General features: G+C 34.2%; 1 protein-coding gene across 4 annotated transcripts in view; it reads right to left on the bottom strand.

Moving 5' to 3' along the window:
* Positions 1 to 2041: 2041 nt before the first annotated feature.
* UBE2E3 (ubiquitin conjugating enzyme E2 E3) overlaps positions 2042 to 11581 on the bottom strand; it is a 79137-nt gene continuing 69597 nt past the window's right edge. For all 4 annotated transcript variants that reach the window (XM_032479856.1, XM_032479855.1, XM_014557853.2 and 1 more), the window contains exons 4-6: positions 8176 to 8308; positions 4213 to 4360; positions 2042 to 2679 (exon numbers count right to left, since the gene is read on the bottom strand). In XM_032479856.1, coding sequence (XP_032335747.1) covers positions 2582 to 2679; positions 4213 to 4360; positions 8176 to 8308 — 379 coding nt within the window. In that variant the 3' untranslated portion in view covers positions 2042 to 2581. The remainder of the gene's footprint in view (positions 2680 to 4212; positions 4361 to 8175; positions 8309 to 11581) is intronic.

Below are 11581 nucleotides of genomic sequence, written 5' to 3'. Positions count from 1 at the left end.
ACTTGCCTCTTGTAAAATTTGCTCTTAATGAATGAGAAAAAGTATAGGTTTTAAAACACCACAATTTACATCTAGAGTGAAGTTTCATGGAAAGAAAACCCTATTTACAGTTTACATAAATGAACATCTATGTAACTGGGAAGTAAATCAGACACAGAAAACAAGATTAAAAAACAAAATTCAGCATTTTAAGAGAACCTAATAGTAGGTACCCAAACGATGACTTATTTTTCAGTCCATGTGCAACTGTAGCCTGTTCCCTGCAAGAGAAAGCGGAATAAGCATAACAAATTTTACAAGATTAGAAACACTGAGTTTGAGGACTAATACAGACGAGGGAAATAATCAAATTCAACTCTTTTGCAAGCTTCAAAGAAGTTAAAGTGTCTTATTTAAGGCCATAAGTTAGTTTGGAAGAGCCACAAATATCTTTCCATAACCAATTCTCTCCACTGTCCCAGGTGAGTACAGGACACAGCCTACAAGTAAGCAGAGTAGGCTGGTGAGAGTAATTAGGCTGTAATTAGGTAGTAACTAGGCTGACAGCAAATGAACGAAGTCCGAGGAGACCATCCCCCAACATCCTAATGCTCACTATGATGGAAGCTTTTCTAGCACCAAGAAGTTTATTACTTTAGGATGTAGAATGCACAATATTGGAAGTGGGGAAAAACTACTTTCCATTGCTCGCCTACATAGACATAGTTTACACAAAAGGCCCCATTCTCATTGCACTGACATGAAATCCAGTACAGATTATTAGTTATTGCTTAAAATAGTCAAAGTGCAGGGGTTTTCATAGGCTTAAGCCTGAATTCTTCAAAACATTACCATTTTGTTTGGTATACCTTTGTAATGTAGAGAGGTTTGGGAGAGGGTGTGTTTACATGAAAGATAGATACAGAAGTTTAATTTTATTTTTACCCTGATTTAAGACTTCTACTGACAAATATTCAAGTAGGAGTCCATTATTCTTAGTGAGGGTATATATAACCACTAATGTTTCACTTTATTATCTTAAGGCAAAGTATTTTTTACGCTAATAATTCCACTCTGTAAATTTTAAGATGGTATTCTATTTCCACATTTAGGTGGAGAAGACATTTCACCATATTCTATAACCTTGGCTACATGACCAGAGAATTACCTCAATAACCATCCCAGTCATAGAAACAATTTATACTCTGTTGACCAAATCTGAATATTGAAAAGTAATTCAATTCCTATAAGTCTAATATTTAATAATTATAACTAGAAAGAATTTATAAAACCCATAAAACTCATGTTTTTTTTTCAATTTTTTTATTATTGTATTATTTAACTGTTTTATTTTGGTGGGGGGGGGAGGTAACTAGGTTTATTTATTTTTAGAGTAGGTCCTGGGGATTGAACCCAGGACCTCATGCATGCTAAGCAAGCGCTCTACCACTTGAGCTATACCCTCCCCACCATAAAACTCTTAAAACGTGGTATTTTTTCAATTGAGAAACAATGCCACAACTGCACACTAATCCAGAGTTCTGTTCTACCTCCAGGGCGGACAAGGGTTTGCATTCCACTCTACCTCTGGCTGGACAGGTGCCATTGTATGAATGGCAATTCACACCAAAAAACACCATGAAGATTCAAGAACACTCTCAGAAGTAAAAAATGCACAAAAGACATAGAAGAGCTACCAGATTAAAATTATTTGACAATACTGCCCAATGGTGGGCAGAAATCACCATTTTGGAAACACAATCTTATAAGCCAGGATTTCATGTTATTTTTAGCTCAAATATATTATCAAAGTAGAGCTTTATGTGTTTTGGGGAACAATGGTTTAAAATTCAGTTTTGTATATTTAAGCTCACGTATTCTCTCACTGGGACTTAAAGGAAAAAATCTCTACACATTTATAAGATTTGAAATGTTTTCAATTTAATAATTGATTTATTTGTACTAGTCCTTAGTAGTTTTCATATTGCCATTTTTATTTCATCGACAATCATCTCAGACACACCTTCTAACAAGACTGACTTAAAATATTACGACAGGAAACTATGCCTTCAGGAGCATGTTTATTGTGTTTGAGATGATACATCAGGTGCTCTCTGAGCTACAAAGGGTAAAAGGAAATTCTCTCATTACAAACTGACAAAGGTAAAAGGTAAAACATTTTTCACAACAGCATGAACCACATACTCAGAAATAGATCCGGGTTTAATACAAATGACATAATTCCTAGTCATCTACGGCTACTTTTATAACTTCATACAGATAATGAATTAGGCTAAAATGCACTATAATATTTGGTAGACTTCAGGACCAGTATCCTTAGTACATCACAAAATACATTTTGATATCCCAAAGAAGCAAGACTTGCAAGTAGGCGTTTTAAACATAACTAATCTACAGCTACAAAGTTCTACTCTTGATAGCATTTACCTTTTTGGGGAGTCTCCCAGTCTCCAAAGGATAAAAGCAGAGAGTAGAATCAGTATAACATATACACAGAAGTCCGTATTGTAAAGGCTATAAAGATTTGCAGCACAGTGAGAAGATGCCTCTGCTCCTTCACACTGCATACAAATCATGTCAATTATGTTGCGTATCTCTTGGTCCACTGTCTGGCTATCCTGTCATGTTCTGCTCTGTTGGTCAAATACTGAGTGGCTATGCTTCCAACCAGAGGATCCGCTGGAAAAGTAGAAAGAACATTATAAGATATGATATGATGTCTTAAAGGTTCAGTTCTAATATTCTGTTGATTCTATTGAATTGAAATGCTGATTTTTTGGCAGTATTTTGATATACAATGGCTAATTTTTCAAAAGAAAAATGTTTAAAGTAACACAATCATCTATATATTTTAATATTCAAATTGGAAAAGTCCCTTTAACTAAAATATATTGTTAATAAACTCAATTTTTTAAAACATAAATGCCTTTAATATACAAAAACTATTTCTCATTCTTGGCATTTTACTGAACAATAAAAGTGTGCTAGGTGATTGTATTTCTGTCTTTCCATGGATATTAAAAAAAGTAATTTTTAAAAACTCAGATCTTATGATGCAATTCTCTTCAGAATGAAATGTTTCCTTCATTCTGTGCAATGATATGACCCAAAGCATTACCTTATCTTCATTTAAAAACTTATTTGTCATTTTGTTTTAAATAGAATTCTGAGATAGAAACTGAATTTAAGATGTGAGCTTTTATTTTCAATTTGCTTTTCAAAAAGGTAGGCCACGTACCATGTACATGGCACAATATCTGAAGTATAACAAATGACAGCCGGTAAACAGCAAAGTCCTCTTCCTTCCTGACTCTAACTACTCAGAAGTTTCTCTTCCTAGAAAACAACTGATACCTGTTTACAGTATTTCTATCCAGAGATATTATACATATTTAAAAGCATTTAGAATATTATTGTTATGCATGTATTTTTTTTTCAGTGCTTTGCTTTTTAAATTAATAAATCTTAGAGAGTTTTTCCTATCTATCTAACTTGCTATACGTGTAACTGCTGGGCCTAAGATAATAGTAATGGCCTTTGGAGATTAAATATTTAGAAAAAGTACATCAACTTCTTTTAAAAAATGGCCACTTATTAAGATAACATAGGCGAAATCCCAGGCCTAAACATTACTTTTTTTCAAGTCAGCTACCCATATTAAAGATCATGTGCGGCAGTTATGCATTTCTTAAAAATGTTCCAAATTAGGCACTAACGACTTTATCTCTGAGTTTTTATAATCATAATCTCGTCCAACTCTCTTATCAGCTCTCATTTTAATATCCACTATTACTACGTCTAATAGAATGAACCATAATCCAAAAAGGCAGGGAGAACAAGAAGCCCTTCACAACTGAGTGGCTGCTTTAAGCACATGGCAGTGTGGAGGAGCAAGAGAAGCAAGCAATGGTGTCAGGGACATGGCTCCACTCCTGTCAAGAGTGGTCTGAACAACTTCATAATGAAAACAGAGTCCATCAATGACAGGGAGACAATAATTACAGAGTAGCATGCCATTAACAAACTAAAGGAAGTGATTATGAAACTTTTGGTCTATTCTAATTGAAATGGCATTGATAATTTCCTCAAAAAATCCTTTATGCTGATCTTTCTACCAACAGTATTTTGTTTTCAAATCCATATATAGGCTAACTGGAAAAAATGCACTGGTTTTTGTAGCCTCATTGTATGTGTTAATTAAAATCTGCTTACCAGGGTTGCAGTCTGTCAAAAGAGAACAAATCGACAGCAAAACCTTTGAAATAGTCAAAGCAGGACTCCAGTTGTCTTTGAGGATGTCCAGGCAGATGACTCCCTGACTGTTGATGTTGCAGTGATAGATTCTGGTACGGAAAGTAACCTAGGGGCAGTGACAAAAACAGGAAGAAAATTAAAGTTTTATTACCAACTAAAACTCCCACCAGCAAAAATGAAGTAAAACACATCATAGACCATAGCAAATCATTTCACTGAAGAGCTAATCAAACACTAGGTTTAAGTAATAACAAAATTAAACAATTTTATTTATTTCAGTTCAAAGAAATTTTCTTTTTATCCAGCACAAAGGAACTACATTGCTTTTAAACCAAAAGGAGTCATTCATCTGTTTAATCTAAATGAATGATACAGTAAACTCTATGTATGTTATGTGTGGGCATGAACATACACACCCGTTTAAAGACAGGAAGTGACAGAGAACAGAATGTTTTGGTGGTTAAAGTAAGAGAAACTAGTGAAGAATTTTTTTAAACATAAAACTAGGAAAAAATCAGCATCAACTCAGCTAATTTCTTGCCACGTGTCAGAAAATACTGGAGGATTTAGAGGAAGGTTGGTGAAATTGCCAGCCTTTCATTTCCACTACTAGCTCACTGTCTTGCTAGACTAATACAGTAAAATAAAACAATATCTTAAGCTACTGACTAAAGGAAGCTATTATATCCTTGAGACGAGAAAAAGAGAATAAATCATAGGAACAAATACTGGCAGGTTTCAAAACAATCAAACATAATTTGGGTAGTTAATTCTTAATTTGGAGTTGCAAAGAGACAGTTCCTGATCCCTTCGAACTAGCAACGTAGTGATCTCCTGAGTGGAATCTGTGAAGAGGATATTTAAACCCCTCAGAAGTGTACTTCTGATAAGGATGACTAATTACAAACAAGAAATAAACCACTGGTCTAGCAGGGGAGAAGAAAAGGACCACAGTAGTCCCCTTTAATTTATACTTTTGCTTGTGCAGTTTCAGTTACCTGAGGTCAACTGGGGTCCAAAAAATTCCAGAAATAAACAATTCATAAGTTTTAAATTGTGTGCTTTTTGAGTAGCGTGATGAAATCTTGCGGGGTCCTGCTCCACCCTGCCTGGGTTTGTCAGCATGATTCTGCCCTTGAGTGTATCTAGTAGCATCCTTACTTTTCTTAGTAGTGGCTCCAAAGCCAAGAGTAGTAATGTTGGCAATTCAGATAATGCCAAAAAGAAGCCGTAAAGTGCTCATTTCAAGTAAAAAGGGGAAAGTTCTCAACTTAATAAGGGTAGGAAAAAAAAACCCTACACCGAGGCTGCTAAGATCAATGGTAAGAATGTGTCTTCTATCCATGAAATTGTGAAAAAAAGAAAAAGAAATCTGTGCCAATTTTTCTGTTCTACCTCAACCTGCAAAAGTGATGACCACAAATGCTTAGTTACGATGGAAAAACACATCAAATCTGTACAAGATATTTTGAGAGAGAGAGACCACATTCACATAACTTTTATTACAGTGCAGTTATAACTGCTCTACTTTATTATTAGTTATCATTAACTTTTTACTGTGCCTAATTTATACATTAAACTTTATAATAGCTATGTACGCATAGGAAAAAACAGCATTATATATGGTTCAGTACTATCTGTGGTTTCAGGCATCCACTGGGAGTCCTGGAATGTATTCCTGGAGGATAGAAGGCATTACTGTATATACCTCTGTAACTATTCTAATATAGTACATACTAATTACAAATACTCTTAAAACGTGGCTACTAGAATTAAGATGGGCTAAAAGTGTAAAATACATACCAGATTTCAAACACTCAATAACAAACAGAACGTAAAACATGGTGTTAATCATACTTACATTGATTACATGTTGACATGACAATATTTTTGGATATACTGGGTTAAATAAAACATATTATTAAAATTAATTTTCGTTTCTATCATTTTTAATGTAGCTACTGGAAAATTTAAAATTAAAAGTGTAGCTTGCATTGTATTTCTATCAGACAGCTCGGCTCTAAACTATGGAAATACCGTATTTTCAAATCACTGACAGCTGACTACTCAATAGATATGTGTGGCTTACAAACAATTAACATTTTAAATCCTTTCAGGTTTTAGCAATCAATGAACAGAAGAGAATTAAATTTCTATTATTCTTCAAGAAGTTCAACACCTTATCTGAACTTCAAAAATAAGGAGAACTGTAAAGGAATAATTGTACCTAAACCAAGATAACAGCAGAAGTCTTGTTTTTCACTTGTCCAACTATAAATCTGAATAATGCTTTATGATATGGTATCTTAGAGAAGAGGAATGAATCAACATTAAAGGGTTAGAAAATGAAAACATTGAGACTTTAGTAAAAAATTAACATGCTAAATTCATAAATAACCATTATATTAACCAAAACAATTACGACAACCCATATATAAAGCTATGCTAGTCAATTTCTATTTTCCATTAAAAGATGCTAAGAAAAATACGAGCTTTTTCTTTAACAAACTTTCCTTCACATACAAAAATTCATTTCATAAACATAAATCTTGCAAACTTTTTTCTAATTTTGCTACCATGTTAAAACTAATTTCCAGTATGAAAAAATCAGGCAAGTAGAAATAAGCATCACTATAAATACAATCATGAGCTGTTCTGGTAAGATTTTGTTTTCCAAAATAACAGAAAACTTAAGCACTAAATGCAAACTGAATAATTAGTGATTTACTGACAGTTACCATGTGTCATTTTGAATGTGAACATAATCTGCAGTATTATTAATGAGGGTTTTGTCCCTTTTTTTGACTGATCTAGCAAGGGATACTCTACAGACCCAAGAGCATTAAATAAGACAATGATTTAAAGATCTTAGATGCTCATGGGAACACAGCGCAGCGCACTCAAAAAACTGACAACCTTAGTTGAGAGCAAATACCTCCAGGTGATAGGGAACCTTGGTGTCTGCAATCTGAGGTACATACCACTAGGTGGAACTGTTGTTACCTCGTTAGATAGGGAGAAATGATCTGCCTTCTCTTTTTAAACAAAACAAACCCTTTATTTTTACACACACACACACACACACAACACATGCACATGAGCACAGGCATTCAATCGTTATATATATTTTAAATAGTAGAGGGAACACAAGGAACCATGCTGAAAAGAAAAACACTTCATCAGAGTTAAAAGCTTGATTATGCACTATTCCCTGACATGTGGGAAGTCTAACTAGAGCACAATTATGCTCAGGCTTACCACTGGTGATTTCTACCTGTTGGCTTGACCATTTCATAGACTGAGAAGTCAGAAGAGAAAGCAATTCAAATAATTGTTATGTTTAAGACTTGAAAAGTCATTGCCAGTCATTACAAGGAACTTCTTCTGTTATCCACCTAATTCATATTCAGAGACAACAGGAGGCATAAGTCACCCAGCCACCCTCATTCCCATTAATGCATCATACCTACAGAGCACAAAATAAGTTTACTGAATAGTGTTAGTTCTCTCTTCTTCACTATAGTTCTCTAGTTTTTGTTCATCTATAGAGTATCAAGCATAAAATTCAAGTTATTTAACCCTTATTTCTGTAATCTGTCAAACAGATGTATTTTATTACAACAGGTTTCTTAAAATAAGGTTCATAGGATACTATCTCCTATGATAAAGCTAAAATTTATCTGCTTATTGATGTGCCAAGTGGCATACTTCCATTTACAATTAAACCCTCCGCTGATTACAAAGGTATTTGTAAAAGACAGAAATCAATTACTTTTGCAGTTTTAAAATCCTTGGTTACATGAGTTTTTGTATAATCCATGAAAAACAAATAAAAATAACTGAATTCATGCATTTAACCTCTAGAATAAACTGATTTTGGAGAAGGATAAATATTAAAGAATGCAACTTCTAGGTTCTTACCTTTGGTGGCTTAAATGGATAATCGGATGAAAATGTGATATCCAGAAAAAACACACCACCTTCATATACAGAACCTGGTGGACCAAGTATAGTCGATCTCCATTCATAAATGTTATCTCCTTTAGGCCCAGCACTATTTAAAAGAAATTAAAAGTCAATGTGTATATCTGTGAGCAATGAACGTTAACATCTTAAGCCAATTAAGTATCAAAGGTAAATTAGCAACCTAGAACAATAAGAGATAACAATAAAAGAAATAAGCCTCAACCAACCTCTGCAAGCATGTATGTGTAAAAACATACTTGGAATTATTTCTAACTATATAAAAATTGCAAGAACAAAGAACACTTGCATAACTTTATCCAGAATCTTTTTGTTAGCATTTTGCTCCATTTGCTTTATCAACTGCCTCTCCCTATCCCCCTCTCCTAAAAAAACAAAAAACAAACAAAAAATATATGTTACACATACATACACACACACACCAAACAGACATAAAATGCTTTTTTGAGCCATTTGAGAGTAAGTTGCCATAAATACTTCAGTGTACATTTTCTAAAACTCTAATACAATTGCAATATAGCTAAATTTCAGTAAACATAAATTCTATACAATACCTACAATTTGCAAAATAATGTCAACTGACCCAATAAGTGCCTTAAATTTTAAAAAAAATTTTCCTCCAGATACAGGATCCAATCTTGGGATCATCTATGTCCTGTGCCTTTAGTCTCCTTTAATATAAAGCCTTTCAGCCTTACTTTGCCTTTTATAATGTTAACATTTTTGAAGAATATAGTTCTTCTTAATATAAGCTCGTCATTTTCAACTTGTCTGTTGTTTCCTCACGATTAGTTGCAGGTAGTGCATTCCTGGAGAGAAGAGTACATAAGTGATGCTGTGTTCTTCTCAGCGTGTCACATCCACAGGTACATGTCCCTAACTGGTGATGCTTTTTTCATTATCCAAATCAAGTGCTGTCCAATTTTCCTGCTGCTTACTTAGTATCTTTTCCCTGCAACCAAGAAGCAATCTTTGGACACTTTAGGACCCATGCAAATATTCTACTCTTCATCAAAATTTCTCCCCTACATTTAACACCGACTTGTGATTCCTGGCTGAGCTAAGCTTTACTATGATGGTGATAAAATAATAATTTTCCAGCTTCAGCACTTCCTCCATATTTACCAGTTGGCCCTTGAGCCCCCTCTTCTTCTGTTTGTATGTGTATTATTGGTGAGGTCTCATAGATTGCTTTTTTTCCCCTAACAGTTTGTAATTATTATTGCATTTAATTATTTTGATGCTCAAATTATCCCAGATTTGCCTAGTGGGAACCCCTTCAAAATGACCCCTCATGACAGACCGCCATCAATTTTTGGAGCACTTTCTTACTTTCTGGCTTAACTGGGTGTTTCAGGCTCCTATCCCTGAAATCAGCCATTTTTTCAATGAGCCCGCGTTCCTATTAGTGGGAATGTTGTTCAAGGTCTGAGTGCTAGGTGCTACTAAATCCCAAGCTCATTACGTTGTGCTCAATACCATCATTTCATTTATAAAATACAAGCAATAATTCAAATAAAATCTAAACCCACCATTATTTGTTGGTAAGTATTCGTTTCAATACTCCTTAAACCCTCTTCAAATTTACCTTACAGACTTCCATTTTCCTCCAACCTTTACATCATTGATTATCTTAACTTCCTGAACTAATGCATGTATAAAGCTTTTTGTCTTTCAAAGTGACCATCAGTTTAGAAATTATCTTCATGTCTGATTTAAGTAAATGCAAACCAGCATTGATAAATGAATCATATTACAAAGGATATTCAGGTATAGTTCAAATGATTTAACTATACCTTACTGATTCTGTAAAACAAAACTGTAGACTGTAAACATTAAGTAAGCAATGCTATCAATAATCCAATGGGTGCTATGAAAAACAATTCATGCAGAAAGGGTGTGTGTGTGTGTGTGTGTGTGTGTATACACACACACACACATATATATATTCATAAGACATATATATGAGTAATAAAATCTTACTATTACGGTCTATTTAGGAAAAATACACTTAAACTATTTGATGTGTTTTAAGTATATGCAGCAACTGGAACTAATTACAGTAATGGCTTATTGTTCTGTCATCATTTGAGAATCAGGTATGTTTCCTAAGGGAATTTTCACTGTAACTAAAAAATACAAAATGGAGTATCAATTTTCTTCCCCCCAAAAGTTTAACCTGATTCAAAGGCATTTCCTTTTCTAAGCTAATTTTTCCCTTGATGACTCAGGGTAATCATTATAAAACTAAATTACGGTGTAAGAAACTTTACTTATAGCTGCTTTACTAAAATGTTTCTAAACTATATATGCCTAATAATAATAATAATAACAACAACAACAACAACAACAATAAAAAAAACAGCTAAGGATTACTCTATTATAAGCCAGGCATTTTCCAAAGCTTCATAGTGAATATCTCAGTTAATTCTTCTCACAAATCTATAAAGTAGGTATTATTATTATATTCCTAATTTTAGATGAGGAAACTATAAAGTTCAGAGTTAAATAACTTTCCATATGCCCCACAGCAACAAAGTGACTGACAAAATTTGGACAGTCTGAATAAATCTCTAGTGATCTCAATGGTTTTGTTATATTTATATTTCCTCTTATAATTTCAACGCTACTATATGTAATTTAATTTTTAGTCAAATTTTGCAAATACTAACTCGGGTAGGAACCCAAAGGGAGCTGTTTTCCAAAGAAGCCAAATTTCCTCAGTGATATTTTTTGGTTCTTAGAACTATGTTATGCTCCAGATGGCTGGACAGAAGGTAAGGTGGGGATTACTATATTTTAATGAATCACAGAATTTCAGCATGAAAAGGATCTGGCTGAAGCCAAACCCGTCCTGTTACACTTGAAGAAACCAAGGCATAGAAAGGAAGTGATCCATCTTAAATCCCCTGCTGTCAGTTGGTAGAAGAGCTGGGATTCCCACACCAAATTCTTCTTAAATTTGCTTTCTTCTCACTTACACTATTTTGCCAAAACACACTAAAGATAAGGTTATTACAGTAGAATATTAAATGCGACTATCCATCCTGTCTTGGAGTAGACTCAGTAGGGATGTGTGACTCCTTTTCTGTTCTAATGACATCTAGCCTAAGGTGAGTTAGGGCTAAAATCCAGCCCTTGTGTTGGCTGCCTTGTCTGGAATATGGCCCCTATTTTCCTTCTCACAAAGGTGCCACCTGCTAGTCAAGAGATGGGGGCAGGGGTGGATGCATAACTGACTCCACCCTAATTTAAACACAACATTTTATAGGCTAGTAGTTCACCTGCCACTGAGGCTTCACAGCTGAGCACAAAATGAATGATAAATGCTGACAATCTCAAG

Source organism: Camelus ferus, chromosome 5, assembly GCF_009834535.1.
Source record: "Camelus ferus isolate YT-003-E chromosome 5, BCGSAC_Cfer_1.0, whole genome shotgun sequence".
In the NCBI taxonomy this organism is placed as follows: domain Eukaryota; kingdom Metazoa; phylum Chordata; class Mammalia; order Artiodactyla; family Camelidae; genus Camelus; species Camelus ferus.
The sequence above is the reverse complement of the archived record's forward strand: the minus strand, read 5'-3'. Positions and strand labels throughout refer to the sequence as shown.